The 18,844-nt window shown below is 40.5% G+C and overlaps 1 protein-coding gene across 1 annotated transcript in view; it reads left to right on the top strand.

The window, feature by feature from the left end:
- The first annotated feature begins 290 nt into the window (after positions 1 to 290).
- FAM135B (family with sequence similarity 135 member B) overlaps positions 291 to 18,844 on the top strand; it is a 151,931-nt gene continuing 133,377 nt past the window's right edge. The window contains exon 1 of the mRNA XM_075495767.1: positions 291 to 367. Coding sequence (XP_075351882.1) covers positions 291 to 367 — 77 coding nt within the window. The remainder of the gene's footprint in view (positions 368 to 18,844) is intronic.

Below are 18,844 nucleotides of genomic sequence, written 5' to 3'. Positions count from 1 at the left end.
TTGCTTATTATATTTTCCATGATAATATCATTCTGTCTTCAGGCTTAATTAGACTTTTTACCTCTCTTAATTACTGCTTTGATCTGACTTTTAGAGAGACTTCCTGAAGATGGAGCCCAATGATGTTATTGGAAAGATTCCAGTTGATTTCAGTTGATTTCAAGCTTTGCATGAACCCCAAGATGCCAAATAAAAGATAGTAATCCATTCATGGATTTGTTAAGCAAAATACTTCCAATGCTTATAATGCCTGTATATATGTGTTGTTTAGGTGATGACCTGAAAAAATCATGTCTGAGGTCCAGGGAACGGTTGAGTTTTCTGTGGAGCTACACAAATTCCATAATGTGGACCTCTTCCAGAGAGGGTGAGTTGATGTTTCCATTAATTTGAAACTTATTACAGAGGAGTAGTTTACAGAAAAGAGTTAAACTCCAAAACAGGTTCTTTTCTGCCAAATACAGTTATATTTCATGCAATCTCTGGGGCAGGGAAGGATGTCATTGGGCTTTTATTGCTGTCAAGGAAGATCAATGTACATTACTTTCACTGTAAAGTCAGTCTGACTGACTTGTTTTTGTAATACAATGTTGTAATGCTTCAAACTATTTTAAGCATCTGTTCAGATATAAGCACAACAGCTGTTTTAAATGCTTCTGGACTGGTGGTGAATCTCTGTGCTAAATTATAGCTGCATTGAACTATAATGAAAATATGTTCATTTTAGGGTCATAAGTCTAATGACTATATTCTTTTAATGAAATTTAGCTGAATCCCAGCATTTCAGAAGGGAACATGAATACTCATGTCTGCCTAAAGCTCTGGTTCTGGTGGCCACATTGTTTTTTCACGTCCCTGTAAGTTAGAAAAACATTTACAACTTCTGGTTTACTGAAACATTTGCCCCTATTCTTTTGCACCTCTCTTCCTATTAGCTTTTATAACAACCCAGTGGCTGTGAAGTGCAGAAGCCTAACCAAGTGTGAGTTGTTACTCTGTTTGCATATTGGACCCCACAGGTGTTTTTCAGTGAGGAAAAGATAAGATACTGAAATGTTTTTTGAGGAGACCAGAAGACTCAGATGGGTCAAAAGAATGTACTTTATAGACAATAGTGGGTTTAGTGGAATATTATTTTCTTTCATCTACGAGGATTGATGTGTACAGCACACTAGATATTCTCTTTCGAGCCTTAGCTTGGCACAGGGGTGGTTCGCAGATGACTTGTTCACCTTGAGCACCATTTCAAGCAAGAAAACTATGGAATTGTTTCAGGTACTGGAATGGATTAGGTAGGGCTGTTTCCATCTGTATACAGGCTTTTTGTTATTTGTTTATACTGTGATGAACTACATGGAAAAGATGGTGTGAACTTGAATGAAGGAAACATGGCTCTATTTTGTTTTAACAGCTGACATCTGTAATTCTGTTCATGTCTCCAAGTGAATATCCACCAACTTCATGTTAGAAAACATTCCAACTATACCAAGTACTTGTGTTATATAGAAAAAAAATCCTCTGTGCTGGAGGTGTTTGGTTTATCTGAGTTATAAAAGAAGTCTCCTGTGTATTCCAGTCCTTATGACCTTAGAAGGCAGTTCTAGCTGTAGATTTTTTTCTTGGCTTCTGGTTATCAGTGTAATGTCTTTGATCTTCCTCACTTTTGAACATCCACACCCATCTGTGGGTTCAGTGATTTTTTTGGACTTAGACAGCAGGATGTTCAGAGGTTAGGCAAGAAGCTTCCCACTTCTCATGTTATTGTGTGATGAGCTGCCTGTTTTTTGTCATATTGGTCTGCTTTTGCAGTCAATAAGTTCTGTAAAATTCGCTTTCTTTGGCTTTGACAGTCAGATCAAATCTCTGGTGTGGGGGTAAACCAGCTCTAACACAGATAATATATTCTGCTGTCACACTAATGAGTTCCTAATTATGCTTGCTTTTTCCCCCACTGATGCTTACCTTGTTTTACTGATTAATATTCCAAACACATGGTACTATAGGTTATACTGCATTAATTTATTTACAGTAATTTTTCTTTCTATGTATCCTGCATAGTATTACATTTGCTCTCCTTCCATAGTTTTAACTTTGTGTTAACATAATGTTAAATTTTAACAACAAAATCCTTTATTGTGTCTCATATTTGCTGATCAGTATCCTCTGGCTGGCTTTCTCTACTCAGCAGCCCCTATCACCATAGCATGGAATTGCAAAGAAAAGGAGCAGATGAGCTTGCCAAATTTCATTTTAACTTGGGCACACTTTTTATTTTTTCCCCTATTGCCATTGTTGATATTCACTATAGACATCTGGGATATCTTGGATTGACATATGGTCTCCCCAGATGAGAGGGTGGTAGAAGTAATAATGATGGGCATTTTCTATTTGACTGGTGTTTTTCTTCTTTGAGTGCCTTGTAAATGGAGTCAATATCATTCTGTCCTCGTGCAGGCCAGAAAGGCAATATAGGAGATGTCCATCAGGATAGCAGCGGAGCTGAAATGAATCTTAATTTCTGTGGGAACCCCACGTGTTTTTTAACAACAAAAGCAAGAACAACAATGAAGAGTATTAATTTGTTGTCTACTTTTCCTCTTAATACTTTGGTACAAAAGCAAAATTAAAAAAACATAATAAAAAACCTGATTATATATCTCCACAAATACATAGCAGTCCTGCTACTGTATGCCTAATTGACATAAGGCTGAAATTCCTGGGTTGGAACTGTGTAACTGTGCAAAAATAAGGACAGTATTTTCCAAAAACACTTAGTCTTGGCTAACTGTCCTTCCAAAGGCAGTACCTTTAGGGAGAGCGTGGCTGGGCTAACAGCGAGACCTTTAGAGAAGAGCATTCCATGCAAATAAAGGAATGAATAAATAAGCAAGGTTTAGTAAGAGAATCCTGGGAGAATCAGCCCTTCTGGAGCCATTAGGTGATGGTTAATAATCAAACTTTGTTACGGACATGATCTGCTGGCCGTAAGCCACAGAGTCAAAGAGTTTTTTAAAAAAGTGCATTCAGTAATGGTCCTGTTCTATTTTTTATTGCACTGGAAGCTATTTTGAATTCTGTATGCACACACAGCCACTTGCCACATCTCCCTCACCACAAGAAACGGAAACTCCTTAATCTGTTAACTCCTTAAGAATCATGTTTCTTAACTTGTATGAATGGTTACTATTGAAAAGAAACTCCTATATAAAATTAATCAGGGTTTATTTGGTAAATATTTGTTACCGTTATATGTTTCTGGCATATATAATAGGAACAGTCATCAGTAAATTATGTGTTGCAGGTAGTTTACTTTGGTCAGTTAGTGTTAAATTTATCTTCTTCTGAAGCGCAAACACAACAGTGAGTATTTATAGACATCAAAGGTTAAATGTTGTAGGTGCTGCTGTAGGGGAAGAAATAACCTTTTTTTTGGTCAAACCAAAGTATTTGCAATGCTGTTTGATGGCAGGGTTCTAAAGGTTATGTAATAAGTAATGAAATTTCTGGAAGAAAAACTTATTTGGGTTTTCCATCCTTAATTCTGTCCATCATGTGCTGCTTAATAACTGGTGACAGATATTTTCTCTAGTGAAATTATCTAACTGATTCTGATTTTCCTTAATAGAGTAGGAAATAAAATTATCCCTGACTGCCAGAGATCAATTAATTGATTTGTCTGGTTCTGTCAGAAGCAATCCTTCTGCACCTTTTTTTCTTAAAGCTTTTCAAAATCTATTTGACAGAGGAAAAAAACAACCCCTCAATTACTGCGTTCACAGGGTAAGTAACTTCTGGAGTCTGTGAGGGAACAGAGGGCACAAAGAAGGTGAAATAGTGACTTAATAATGCTGGGATTCTGGCAATGATGTATTATAAAACAAGGATCAAGGTAAGTCATTAGTTACCAATCACAGGACTGAATCAACTCCTCATCAGTCTTTTCACTCCTCAAATTCCAGCCTGCAATTTGTAAGTGTCTAACACTTACACTGGTGGTTTGTGTGTGTAAAGGGTGGTGGTGATTAAAAATGAGTGGAAAAATGAAGTCCAGCTTCTTTTAAAATGAATGCAACATTGCCCTGGGGAAAAGATTTCTCAGAGTTTCCAAAACCCTACAAGTATCAGACCAAATATCAGTAGCATTCAGAGCTGCTGAAAACATGATATTCTTCCTTGAAGCCTTTATGTGGCAACACATCCCTGTTGCCTACCAGATGGACAACAGTGTTTCAGTGTACTTAGTCATGAAATCATCCCCTTCAGAGACACAATGCAGCAGCTCCTTTCCTCAGCAAACTGGGGTTTGGCAATCAACCAATGCCTTTCTTGTCAGGAAGGATACCTGGAAAATAGACATTGTATTCAGAAGTTCAGACCTTATTTCCTGGAGTCTCTGAGATACAGTGTCAGGAAATGCAAAAAAAAAAAAAAAATCATTTAAAAGTCTAAGACAGAGGCAAATCTTGTTACTTTGTTCATAACAATATGCATTTTTTCAAACTTCTCACCTGTAAAGAAATGCAAATCACTTTTGGACTGTAAATCTATGTCATTTTGAAAATACTTACCTAGTTCATTTATGATGCAAGGATTCTCTTTAATATAAATGAAGTAAAAAAGAAAAAAGGAAAAGAGGGCTAACAGGCATGTTGAAGTGATGCATTTCTGGAAAAATGAGTGCTGTCCCTTGGAACAGATGTATTGACAGAACTGACTTCTTTCTTGGCATGAAGACATATTATTTCTGTGACTCTTGAGCAGACCTTCACTTTAAGGCAGCATCAGATACCTTCCAAAAAAAACCAAGACAAAAAAGCTCGGGAGTAAGAAGGCAGTAAGTGTCTATATGGTCATGCAGTGATAGTTGAGAACCTGCTGCACTGAACTGACAGAATTGAAACTAGTGTAGCACAAACCTCTATTCATGAAAGGAGCTGAGGTGCTGATGTTCAGTAAGCATCAATGTCCCAAAGCGTAGCAAATGTCCAACTTCAGGCGAATCAGGTATCATGAGTTATCTTCATGACAGTTGGTGAAGACAGTTCTCTCATTTGGTTAGTTAGTATAGCCATCTTTAATTTTCAGGCACCCTGTGTCTACTGAAGAGAGGTGGTATCTCCAGTGCCAGTGGTAGGGGGAAAAGATTGAAACTACATAGCATCAGGCCTAAGATATGAGACTGTTCTGCAGGTGGAGAGCAGCATCTCAACAAACTCTGTTGACCAATGATCAAAATAGTCAGTGGAAAGTAAGATCCTCTTGTATTTGGAAATTATATTCCTCTTTCAAATAAGCAATACTCTGACTTATCTTACCATAAATACATTAGGTAACTGTTCTGTGTCAATTCTTTACTTACAAAGAACTGAGCTAAAAGGCAACTCCAACTCATTGTATTGGGTTTGTGTGGCAAGCTTTTGGTAGCAGGCGGGCTATAGGGGTGCATTCTGTGAGAAGCTGCTAGAAGCTTCCCCTATATATGATAGAGCCAATGCCAGCCAGCTCCAATATGGACCTGCCGCTGGCCAAGGCCAAGCCAACCAGTAGCGGTGGTAGCACCTCTGTGATAACATGTTTAAGAAGGGGGAAAAAACTGCGCAATAGCAACTGCAGCTGGAGAGAGGAGTGAGAATATGTGAGAGAAACAACTCTGCAGACACCAAGGTCAGTGAAGAAGGAAGGGAAGGAGGTGCTCCAGGCACCAGAGCAGAGATTCTCCTGCAGCCCCTGGTGAAGACCATGGTGAGGCAGGCTGTCCCCCTGCAGCCCATGGAGGTCCATGGTGGAGCAGATATCCACCCTGCAGCCTGTGGAGTACCCCACGCTGGAGCAGGTGGATGCCTGGAGGAGGCTGTGACCCCATGGGAAACCCACGCTGGAGCAGGTTTGCTGGCAGGACTTGTGACCCTGTGGGGGACCCACATGGGAGCAGTCTGTTCCTGAAGGGCTGCACCCCGTGGGAGGGAGCAGTTCATGAAGAACTGTAGCCCATGGGAAGGACTCATGTTGAAGCAGTTCATGGATAACTATCTCCCATGGGAGGGACCCCACGCTGGAACAGGAAAGAGTGTGACGAGTCCTCCCTCCTGAGGAGGAAGGAGCAGCAGAGACAACGTGTGATGAACTGACCGCAATCCCCATTCGCCATCCCCCTGTGCCACTGGCGGGGGGAGGACGTAGAGAATTAGGGAGTAAAGTTAAGCCTGGGAAGAAGGGAGTGGCGGGAAAGTGTTTTAAGATTTAGGTTTTATTTTCTCATCACTCTACTCTGATTTTGATTGGTAATAAATTAATTTCCCAAAGTCGAGTCTTTTTTTGCCCGTGATGGTAATTGTTGAGTGATCTCCCTGTCCTTATCTCGACCCATGAGCCTTTCGTTGTATTTTTTCTCCCCTGTCCAGCTGAGGAGGGAGTGATAGAGCGGCTTTGGTGGGCATCTGGCATTCAGCCAGGGTCAACCCACCACACTCATCTAATAGGTTGGCTAACCAAGGTAAAATCACAAAATTAGTACAGTCTAGATTCAGAAATAAGGGTCCTGGATAGATAGTACTCAGGACCCTGAGATAATGTTTCACATGCTAGATGTGGCAGAGAACCTTAGTGTGTCCTCTCTGAAATGCAGCCAGTGTACAGTGACGAAAACTGTGCCTTGCCTGCTGGAGCTCCTTCTTCTGTGACCTACTGTGGTCAGTTCCCTTTGTGTCTTTTCAGCCATTTTTGTGTAATTGCTGATTGTACAACTATTCCTGATTGTACAGATGGTGTAAAAGCAAGTGACAACATTATGCAGAGAATATGCATATCCATCTGTTGCATATAAGTGTGTCCCACTACAATGGTTCAGTGAGTAGCAGGGAGAGGAGAGGTGAACCTAAGCAAGACACAAGTTAGCAGTTAGACGACAGCTTCTTGTAGAGTATGGCTCACTCTCCTTTGATGAAAGATAAGTGTGTGTGTATATATCTCTCTCTCCATAGGCTGCTTGCTCGTAATAACCATAACAGGGATGACTGATAATCCTGCTCTCTCTGTTTGCATAGGAGATACCCTCTTGCTCTGGTGTCCTAATGCCAATTGTTCTGAGCTGCAGAAATGTCATCATGAGGGAATTGCTACAAAACACTGTACATTATCTCCTCAGCCCCACAGGTTACTGTGAGCACATTGGACACCAGATCATATAGGAAGCTGGTGTAGAAAGCAGAAGATAACTTACTTTCTGTTATCAGAGTGCTTTGCAGCCTGTGACCAGAATCTAGACAAGGGTTCTTACACTCAGGATTGAACACGGTGATCAGCAATTTTCCTTTTTTTTTTTTTTTTAGCAAATTAGAACTTTGTGTCAGAAATGAAAAATGCACCTGCATGAAGGATCATCCCTTCTCTGGGATGTGCCTGGAGCAGTCTAGTGAACCCCTTCGGGACAGGGGATCATTTCCAAGGGTCAGGCATCTTAGAACTGATCTGGCTGTGCTGGTTTTGGCTGGGATAGAGTTAATTTTTTTCATAGTATCTAGTATGGGGCTATGTTTTGGATTTGTGCTGGAAACAGTGTTGATAATACAGGGATGTTTTAGTTACTGTGGAGCAGTGCTTACACAGAGTCAAGGCCTCTTCTGCTTCTCATACTGGCCTGCCAGCAAATAGGTTGGGGGTTCACAAGAAGCTGGGAGGGGACACAGCCGGGACAGCTGACCCCAACTGACCAAAGGATATTTCATACCATATGACATCATGTTCAGCATGTAAAGCTGGGGGAATAATAAAGAAAGGAGGGACATTCAGAGTGATGGCGTTTGTCTTCCCAAGTAACTGTTATGTGTGATGGAGCCCTGCTTTCCTGGAGATGGCTGAACACCTGCCTGCCCATGGGAAGGAGTGAATGAATTCCTTGTTTTCTTTGCTTTCGTGTGCGGATTTTGCTTTACCTATTAAACTGTCTTTACCTCAACCCACGAGTTTTCTCACTTTTACTCTTCTGATTCTCTCCCCCACCCCACCGGGGGTGGGGAGTGAGCAAGCAGCTGTGTGGGGCTTAGCTGCCAGCTGGGGTTAAACCACAACATCGGCATTTCTGACAACAGCACACAATAGTGTGTTTGTGTGTGCAAAGAGCTGAAATAGAAAACACTCTACTGCTCAAGTTTCTACCCAAGGGGAGAGAATAAAAGGAAAATTATATGACAGACATTGGTCTTCATGGAAGCACTACTGAGGGTTGCTCAGGTATTACTGATGAGTATCATATAAGAATCTCGCACTGAATGGGATTAAAAGAAAAAGCTTGTCAGCTGGTGTGTTTATGTACATGTTTGTAACTAAAGAAGGCTATACAATTTTGGACGTAGTGATCTTCTCAGCAATGGGTTGTGATAGCCAAATAAAATAATACAAAGATCTACATCTCAGAAAATACAGGGGTTTCACTGTTCTTCCAGCCTTAGTTTTCAAGACTGCTAAGTAATCAGGAAATAAATTAAACCCATGTGGCATTTTATGTTAATCAGGCTTCTATATCCTTCTTCAAAACCACTAACATTAATGGGAGTCTCTCCATTGGCTTGTTGGTTTGTGTCACCTCTGATTTAGAGTCTGGCAAGCAATGCACCTCTGTAACTCATGCCTCCAAAGAAGCTTCTTTGTGATACCCAATATTAAGCAAGGACATTTCTAGTAAGTTTTCTGTGCCAGAGTTTGTAGCTGAGCCTTTGGCAATGTCTATGCTTTTGATGCAGGTCCTAGCCCTTTTTTTTAAAGCTGTGTTTCCTGGAGTCAGGCAGTTAGACAAGAAATTATTTTACTATTTAAAATTAATCTTTTAATGCTCATGATTGCTATGAAAACCATGAAAGGTTGTATCCCAAAGCTTCAAAAAATAATTTCATATTTATTAGTGTTAACAAATATTTTAAAAATTTTAAGTCCAGTTTCCATTCACTTGTTAAACAATCCTTTGTTGGTAATCAGTGCTGGAAGAGTGGAAAAGAAGTGTGTTCCTTGCAAGCCCTTTAAAAAAAAAAAATACAAAACCCAACAAAATAACAAAATCCCAAACTTTGTATTTGGTTGACCAAAAAATAAACCTTTGCTCCCTTAACATCTGGATACTATGTCCTCTAAGGAAAGCAAATACCACGCCGATCCAAGTGACATTTACATTGCTGCTTTGATGACTTTCTGAGTGAGTTATGTCAGAAAGCAGCTTCGATTTCACCTAACATGATTTACATTTATACAGAGCTACACTTCAAATGTTGACTGCAGTTCCTAATTCACAGAGTTACAGATGGGCCTGCGTCTACCACTGGGACTCACTCAGCTCTGCGTGTGTGTAGGGGAAGGGAGACTAAGCCCTCAGTCTTCTGAAAGGATATATGTGTGTGTGCTGCAACCTTTTATTACCTAAGAACAAGCGAAGTGACACATTTTTAAAGCACTGAACCTAACTAGAACAAGCCAGAAACATGACACCAGCATAGACTGTGTCAGTGCAATTATTCTAAACAATAAAGGGTGTCAGAAATTACTGAATGAGCAGCTCTGGTAATAAAATAACTATGAGATCCTTCAAAAAACCACTGTGTTCCTTGTGTGTAATTTTTAGGGAATGGGAAGTTAGTCTACAAGTTTTCATGTGAGGGTGATTGTGGTGCTTTGCAGCTCTTTTGGCACTTTTCCTCTCTAAAGCACTTTGCAAACAGCAACTAATTGAGGCAGATGAAGTTATCTGTGTTCAGAATGTGTTATCATGTTGTTACACACTGAGCATATCCTAGAGGAAGCATGGAATAATCATCAGCAGCAAATCTTGTCTTTAAATATAGGACAAGCTGTTGAGAGAACAGCTAGACCTGGTCCCTTCCTACAGTTCCTGGTTGCAAGAAAAAAAAAAATCCTATGAGGATAGTCAAGCTCTGGAATTTGCTGTCCAGAGAGGCTGGGGAATCTCCACCACTGGAAGTTTTCAAGACCTGACTGGACATGGCCCTGAGCAATTTGGTCCAAATTTAATAATTGGTCCTGCATTGAGCAGGCATTGGGTTGGAGACCACCCAAGTTCCCTTCCAGCCTGAATGATTCCCTGTCTCCAGTATGAGTATGATCATAGCCTTCCTCGGCATTGAAACAACCTGTGCAGCTTCCTTCTGCATTGCTCAGTTTCAGCTTGTGCAGTAGCCACTATGTTCTAGTAATTTATCGTCAGCACCATGGTCTCCAGTAATTCGTCTAGCTGTTTAGCTTACAGCACAAACCAGGTTTATTTGATTAACTTTAGAGGGTGATTTTAGTTGCAAATAAAACTAAGTTCTGCTAACATTAAAAAGTGATGCAGTTTGCAAATAAAACTAAGTTCTGCTTCTCGTCTATAGGCAATGCTCTGCATCTTAAGTCTTGATGTTATTGTGTCCAGTTCCTCAACAAATGCGTCATATCCTGAAGGAGCCCAATTGTCAATGCTGCACTTAATGCCACCCGATTCTAAGAATTTATGGGGTTTGTGTCATCAGTGCTCCATAATACCATTAAGCACAAATACTCAGAGGCTAAAACAGTTAGACCTGAGTGCATCACTGAAGATCACAGCTGTCTCTAGAAGACCTACAAATGAAAAGCAACCACGTATTGTATAAAGTCTATTGGTTCAAGTAGCAATTCACCTCAAAGACATGGTTTTAGCCCATTAAATGAAAACCTTTGCTTTGCTGAACTTAAAACTTAATTAAGTTTCTCAAGGGTGATCAAAGCCACTCTGTGATACTCCAGAGTATAATACTTTAAATTTAAGATCTCTGCTTGTAGAAATATTTTTATTTTATGAATTGGATTCATAAAAATGGGCAAAGCACTGTGCAATTACACACTAAGAGCTTTGAAGAAAATCTTATGATGGTCAATTTTTAATGTTATAGATGATAGAATGAGCTGTCTTCCAGGTTACTGACTGATGAGGATTAAAAGCTGGCTAAAACCCAAAAATTTCATTTTAGCTTCTTCTTCTCTTTTTAACTATATTTTTTACCCAAGATTTTAATCTAACATCACACCTTACATTTTATTTCCTAAGAGAGTGGATCCCATCTGTTTGCATGACATTCCTCTTGGCTAGCGCTGTCTGTATGAAACATTTTAATGTTTATCTTCCAGGAGGAAGCAGAATGCCTTCTCTGTCTGTATCCTTACCTCTTGACTTCTGAATTTTCGTGGTGTGTACAAAGCTTTCCACATGGGTAGCCAGAGTATCTATACCAAGCTGTGCTCTGCTTAAGTATCATCACCTTTTATCTTTGGATCAGAAATCACTTTACAACCTTTACTTATCCTTCAAAATGTCTTTCTTAAGTCCTAGTTGTTTATATTCTACAGATGGGAAAAAGCTGAGACAACTGTAACAAGACTAGGATCAGAAAGAAAGCTAGGAAGTAAATGTATTGATTCACTAGATTATACTTAGACTTTTTTTCCCTGATACCTATGACTAAACAGAGGCCAATTTGCTGAATTTTGTGCAATGTGTACTTTTAAATAATTTGTTTTAATGATGAGTTATCATTCTAGTGTTCATGACCAAGAAAAATCAGCTGCCATCCCATGTGTGAAAGGTGACTGAAGTAAAGTGAGCACACTCTTTCTTGACATATGACTCAGCCAGTTCTTGTTGTGCTACATGGGCAACAAATGGGAGCAGAACAAGTGGTGAATCTGGCCCATATGGGTTGAGAAGTGATAAAACGACATTTGGAGTTCTCATAAGCTCTCAAATTAATATAACATTTCTGAGCTCTTCAACATGTGTTTGTTTTAAATAACCATGTTGTCCAGAATTTTCCCTCTGATATTGCACATGCCTGGTTTCTATTCTGTATTAATGGTTGCTGGGAACTGTATGTGAAAAATTGCACATTGCCATGCAAACTACGGTTGAAGAAAAAAACATACCAGTGATTTCTCTCACTGTTATGTCCCTGACTTAGTGCCCCATGCCCATCATTTTCAAAGAGGAAGCACTGCCTAGTGGCTAGGAGATGTGGTTCAGTTCTATTTCTCTGCTCTATATTTGAAGCAATACTGTCTCTTAGCAATACTGTCCACACACTTCTGCACAGTTTTGTAAGATGCATTTTAATGTAACTGTTCCAAACCCTAATGATCTATGACTGTTATTATTTGCTGGGGTGAGTAATGAGTTCAGGAAATTTCTTGAGGTGGCCTGGAACAGCCTTTTAGCTCATCAGCTATAATCTATAAACATGGGAGTAGTGATAATATCTCAGAAGATTGTTCTTAACAAGGTACGATCACAAATGCTCAGATGCTGTGATAGTAGAAAACATCATTGTGCACAGGAAAAATTTGTACCAGGGTGTCTCTGACTTTTATTTTCCAGATATTCTGGTATTCAGCTTAAAACATCCCAAAGTCTAATTTTCAGAATGGAAAACTGTACACCATCTCGGGATCAGATCCTTTTAAGATGGCTTATGTTGGGAACTCAAAATCATTACTCTTTTTTGACACTTCATCCTTCAGAGTTGCCTTGAGATAATAACTGTTTGTGTAACTGGACAGTTTAATTCTATGGATGCAATCAAACTATATGGTGTGTATACTGCAGACAAGGTGCGCTTGAGATGCAATGGAAAAAACAATTGGCTTTTGTCCTTGCAGTAATGGAGTTCAGTATATTGTGTTTCTGGATGGGAAGATCTTTTTTAGCACTTTAATTACTTAATGTGCTTGCTGCAGCAAAAGTACATTAACAAATGCAGATCAATTTCTCCCATCAATCCATGTCCACTTTGTTACTTCAGAACATTCATTCATTTGTGGGGATAACATCCGCCAAGAAAAGGTATTACAAATAAAATGCAGCTGAAAAATGAACTGTTCTTTAGTAATCTCTTGTTCCCATTTGGCTATGCATGATAAATTTTTATAATGATGTCTTACAACAAATGAGAAGTCAGTTTATAATGTGACTGTTTGGAGTGATGTGTGCAACCAGCCAACACCAAAAATGCTGAGGAAGCTGACGATATTTAATTTATTTTGTGATTTTTTTGCTGACCAGTTTAACGTATTCTCTTTGGTTTAGATATTGCCAGGACTCACACATCCTTCTCACAAGATAAACTTTGTGAGGCAGTGGAGAGAAATAAATTGATGTAATAGACCTACTACAGCTTAAAGAAAGTGACGGTGTGAAGATTCTCAGATAAGAGCAGCCTTGGCTTGTTCAACCACTAGATAAAGAAAGAAGGCTAAATCCCTTAACAGAAAACATACTGGACTCAAATTCTTAGTTTTGGCAATGGGCACAATACTTAAGCATTCTGATTTTAGTAAATAGATATTTTCATATAAGTCAGTAGATCAAATAACCAGTTTGGGATGAACCAACCTATTTAGGGTTTGCCCTAACTATGTTCAGATAAAGAAAATACACCTGTGCTCCCCTACCTTATGGAGTTATTGAAAGGCTAAATATATTGGCAGTTTTCAGAGAACAGACCAAAACAGTAGGAAATATTTCAGAGAATAAAGTAGATAGAAGGTCTGTAAACATTGAAAACTAAGAATTTTTATCTAAACTGAGCTTCTGACAATTTTTGTTCCCTTCCTTAAAGCTGTCATACTTAATTCTATGCAGGGATTCTCTGAAAATCCCTAGTCTCTGATACTTGTTTCAGCTCAAAATTGAATTAAAATTGCATTACAAGTCACAACAGGCAATCAGCTTTCCCATTAGCTTGTGATTTGGTGTTTACCAAAAGATATTGATATAGATGATCTTCTAGCAAATCTCACCAACAATATTGTGCCTTCTGTTAGCAAGAAAAACTGTCTTTCATTGATGTGATAGCACTCTGGATCCAATTTTTTGCTTTAAGAACCTTTTTCCAAGTAGAAAAATGCTATTGGAAAAAGTTGAATGTTGGTGCTGTCTTCCTTCACTTGCCCTGTCTGTGATTATGTTACATCTCAGTAAGCTGGAAAACAATCAAGAGTACTAGTAGTCTGTGATGCAAAATATATTGTATGTTATTTCAGATAACATGCAAATGATGCAAGTTTCTGGAAGTCCCTGCTCCATGGTTTAATTGCATTCCCATAGCAGTGCTGGTTTTTTTAACTTCCATGACTTTTCACAAATTTGATAGTCATTAAGATCATTTGTCCTTATGACACTGATCTGAGAAATATCCAGTATCTTTTGGCTCTAGGAACACTTGAATTCTCATCTTAAAGTTGTATTACACCATTCTTGTGACTACCATTTGAACTTTTTTCCTGAAAAATCAGACTGGAATGTTTTTCACCTCCACTGTGCTCTGTGATGCAGAACTCAGTGTCTCCTTGTGAGCACCGACTGGGACAGTGACCAATTTTACTGTGTTACATGTCCTAACTGATGAAAATGGCAACTGTCTAACCCCTTATCAGCCTATTTGTTGAGCTGGTCAGACCTCTCTAAGGATCTAACATTCATGCCTTTTGGACATCTGTCTCTGTTCTCTCTATTTCAGAAAAGAATATTGTATTTCAGTGTGAATATAGTTTACTCTTGCAAGGTTTGCTGTCTACAGCCCTGTATGCATCATTGTATCAAAAGTTTTATGTCCTACATGCTGACTCTGCTTTCCTTTGTTAACATTGTCATCATTTTCGATGAACTCTGAGAGAAATTCTGTTATTTCATTAGAACTTTTGTAGCACCTAGATTAATTCCATGGTCTTTCAGCTGATGGCTGAATTTTTACCTTTCTGTTGCATCTTCCTGCCATAAGAAGTCATTAAAATTTGCCCCTGTTCTAAGCTCCTAATGCTTCCCTCCTTGAAAGCGATGCAGGGTTATTCTTGACTTGTTGCACTGCTTTTTGGCTCTCCAGAACTTAGCTGATGGTCAAGCCTATTTGCTACCTGCAGATAGACACTGTGCTAAACCAAAGATTAGGCCAGTGTCAGATGGCATTCTATGTTTTACAGGATTCTTTGCAAGCCAAACTAGCAAGGTACAAAATACACTGAATTCAGGCACTGAAAGTCCTAGCAAAGATTAGTAAGAGTAGGAAAATGGTTAAAGGGAGCCAGTGAGGCTTTTATTCTCTAAGGTAGATGGCTTATTTCGCTGGTTGGAGAGAGGACGAATAAAAAAATTAGGATTACTTCATCAGTGTCTGTCCATACTCTTGTGGTGCTCCTGATGTGAAGACAATATTCTTAAGATTAGGCTTAAGGTTCTGTTGCCAGAATTATTATCTAGATGAAATGAACATTTATTCCACTATAATGAAACACAAAGTTTACAGATTGAGGCATCATCTGGGATTCTTTTTAGACTTGCCTGTGATAGGTTTGAGGAGTCCTGGCTCCCTTTGGAGGATCTCATATGTTTGATCAAAGAATTCACATATCTGTCATTAGTATCTTAAATGCTGGCATGAAGATCCAGATCCACAGAGAGGCTTGAGTCTGATGGTGTTTAGTGTTATCAGACCAAATGTTTCGGTGCTTTGCTTTCCAAACTGGAATTCACAACTCCAGTTTAGACATATTTATCTGCTACATAGTGAATGGACGGAACAAGTTAGGTGAGTTGTTGTATTCTGAAATAGGATGAAGGGCTAGAGAAATAAGAATGTGTAGCTCCATCACAGTGGAGTGACTTATGTCAGTGGAGTCCTCAGTTTTCATTCTTGTTTCTGCTAATGCCTAATATACAATTCTGATTTGAGATCCAATTAATATTTTTATTCAATGAAAACAGGAACAGCCTCAGCAGGAATGAAAACAATACCATATGGATAAGCACAGAAAAGATAAAAGATGCAGATGATCTCAGGCATGGGAGGGAACTGGACCTAGCTATCATTTGACTTAGGTTACAGAAAAACTGCAGAAAAGTGTAGCAGCACTCTCTCCTCTGAAAGGAATCTGCACAGACCTTGACTGAGCATATGTGATACTGAACTTCAGCAAAGCATTCAACACTGTTTCCCACAGCCTCCGCCTAGACTAACCGGCAAGATACAGACTGGATGGGCGGTCTGCGAGATGGGTAGGAAATTAGCTAACAGGCCGCACTCAGAGGGTGGTGATCAATGGTTTTTACTTAGGCTGGCAGCCTGTCACAAGTGGGGTCCCCCAGGGATTCATACTGGTCCCCATGCTGTTCAACATCTCCATAAATGACCTGGATGATCAGATTGAAAGCACCCTCACCAAGTCTGATAATGACACCAAACGGGGTGGTTAGTTGGACATGTCAGAAGGGAGAGCCATGTTAGAGAGAGACCTGGACAGGCTGGAAGAGTGGGCAAGCAACAACTGTATGAAGTTTAACAAAGACAAGTGCAAAGTCCTGCACCTGGGATGAGATAACCAAAGAGCCCAGTACAGGCTAGGTTCTGTGTGGCTGGGGAACAGCCCTGCTGAAAAAGACCTGGGGTCCTGGAAATAAGTCATCCTCATACAAAAAGCAGATTTGCAACCAGCTTGGAGACTTTACTAGTGTAATGGTAAGTGACTACAAACTCTTGGCATTTCCAGGATTTGGTGGCAGCTCAGGTGAAGACATCATTTGTCTCTACTGCTGTGTTGTTCACTACTGCTCTGGTTCTATTTTGTCTTCTGTGAAAAATTTCTCCTGGGACAAAATTTCTGAGACACTAGTTTTTGTGAATATTTACATGATTAATATTAATATTTTTTAGGATTAGCTCAAAAATGAGGTCAGAGCTTTAGCAGAGGGGACAGATTCATGATGCAGTTGGGAATGAAAAGTCTTTCACCTTCCCGTACAGATTTTCTGTAAAGGAGAGAGGACTTATATTGACAAAAACATTGTGAAGACAGGTTGCAATGCAGTTGTTAGTGCTGAATCCATTCCGCAGAAAATGGGATTTCCATCTCTAGAGCTGTCAGGCTTGTGCCAGCACTGAGTGTACTTTTAGAAGAGAATATTCATCCCTCTTGGAAGAGGGCAAAAAGTCCCTTCAGTGCTGCCAACAGTTCAGTGAGAAAAACAGGTAAATTTGGGTAAGATCCCACATCTAGCAATTAGTTTTATTCGTGTGGAGTGAGTGGGTGGAAATAGAGATGACCCATTTCCTGAGAAAGAGTAGGAAAGAAAATTAGATGCAGAAAGTAAAATTGAGGAAAATAAGGAGAAAGGGAGGAAGAGGAGGAGGATTTCCTTGGGGTGCATTGATTTGATCACCCCCAGTCCTGGTGTGGGAGCAATGCACCTGTGTCTGAAAGTCTGGAGTTTCTTCATCTGCTCTTTGAAATGGTCAGTTTCTCGATTTATCTCTTAGGAAACAGTGTTTGTAGGAAAAGGAAAGCTGAAGAGTCACTGTTACGCAGTGTATCGGGTGTCCGTGTCCAGGTACTGGCAGCAGGAGCTGCAGGGCGGCCTCTGTGAGGAGAGGCCAGGGCTGCCCCATGCCGGACACAGCCGGTTCCAGCCGGTCCCAGCCGGCTCCAAGGGCCCCACCGCAGGACACAGCTGAGCCCCTCAGCCAAGCTGGGGGTGCCTGGGGGAAAAGAGGTTTCCGAAAGGGCACAAGGCGGCAGAGGCAGAGGAGGAGGAAGCCAAGGCGGGAGCAGCAGCAGAGGGAGCCCGAGGCCGGAGGAGGAGGAGGGCAGGAGGTGCTGCAGGCCCGCAGCAGGGATCCCCTGCAGCCCTGGAGAGACCCCGCTGGAGCAGAGACCCACCCTGCAGCCCGGGGAGGGCCCCAGGCCGCAGCAGGGGGATATTTCCTGCAGGAGCTGCGGCCGTGGAGAGCCCGGGCGGGAGCAGGTTGTCCCTGAAGGACTGCAGCCCGGGGCAGGGCCCGCGCTGGAGCAGGAGATGGGTGAGGAGGGAGGAGCGGCCGAGAGGGGCTGGGATGGACTGACCGAACCCCCATCCCCACCTCCTGTGTCCCTCGGGGGGAGAGGAGTCGGGAGTGAAGGGATGAAGCTGGGACTGGGGCAAAGGCGGGGGGGAGGGAGACACCATTCTTCTTTCTTGCTCCTCCTTTCAGTCATCCCAACTCAAAGGCCTAGGAAAAGTTTGAGGAGGTGTTGTTTTAATGTTTGTCTTTGTTTCTTAATACTGAATTCTATTTTAATTGGCAAAAAAATAATTTTACCCAATTTGAGTATGTTTTGCCCATGATTATAAATGGCAAGTGATCTCCTTGTCTTTATCTCAACCCATGAGCTTTTTCATCCTATTTTCTTCTCCTGTTCCGTTGATGAGGTGGAGTGAGTGAGCAGCTGGGTGGGAGTTTAGCCCTTAGCCATGATTAACCCACCACAGATACACATTTCCAATTACAAAAATATTTTTCTTACGTACAAGGACAGAATATTTCATTTGGCAACCAAAGAGTTTGCCACTATACCAGGAAGAATCAGATACAAACAGGGACATTTTGATCTCAAAGTCTGAACTCCATTGTTAGAGGAGCTGGAAGTAAACTGACTCAGAAAAGTATACAAGGTGGATTAGCATAAAGCTCTTCCTAAGTATTTTAAATGTACTATTACATTAAAAAATGGAAAATACTTCCTAGTGTGTTGCATTCTGAAGTGATCAAAAAAAGGCATAAAATTCAAATGTAAACTTTGAAACCAAATTGCAAGCTTATTTCAAAACATTTCATTTGTGTGAATTTTCCTGAGAATTTACACACATCTACAAACACCAATCCACACACTTTCTCAATTAAATGTTATTTCAAGAAGCCTTTCTGACCCAGTTCTACCACAGGATCCTGGCAGGGTATAGAAGAGCCCCAGAAAAAAGGAGTGAGAGTGTGTGGCACAGGAGCTACCAGTAGGCAGAAGGCGCTTG

Source organism: Mycteria americana, chromosome 2 (genome assembly GCF_035582795.1).
Source record: "Mycteria americana isolate JAX WOST 10 ecotype Jacksonville Zoo and Gardens chromosome 2, USCA_MyAme_1.0, whole genome shotgun sequence".
Classification (NCBI taxonomy): Eukaryota; Metazoa; Chordata; class Aves; order Ciconiiformes; family Ciconiidae; genus Mycteria; species Mycteria americana.
This window is presented reverse-complemented; position numbering and strand designations above follow the sequence as displayed.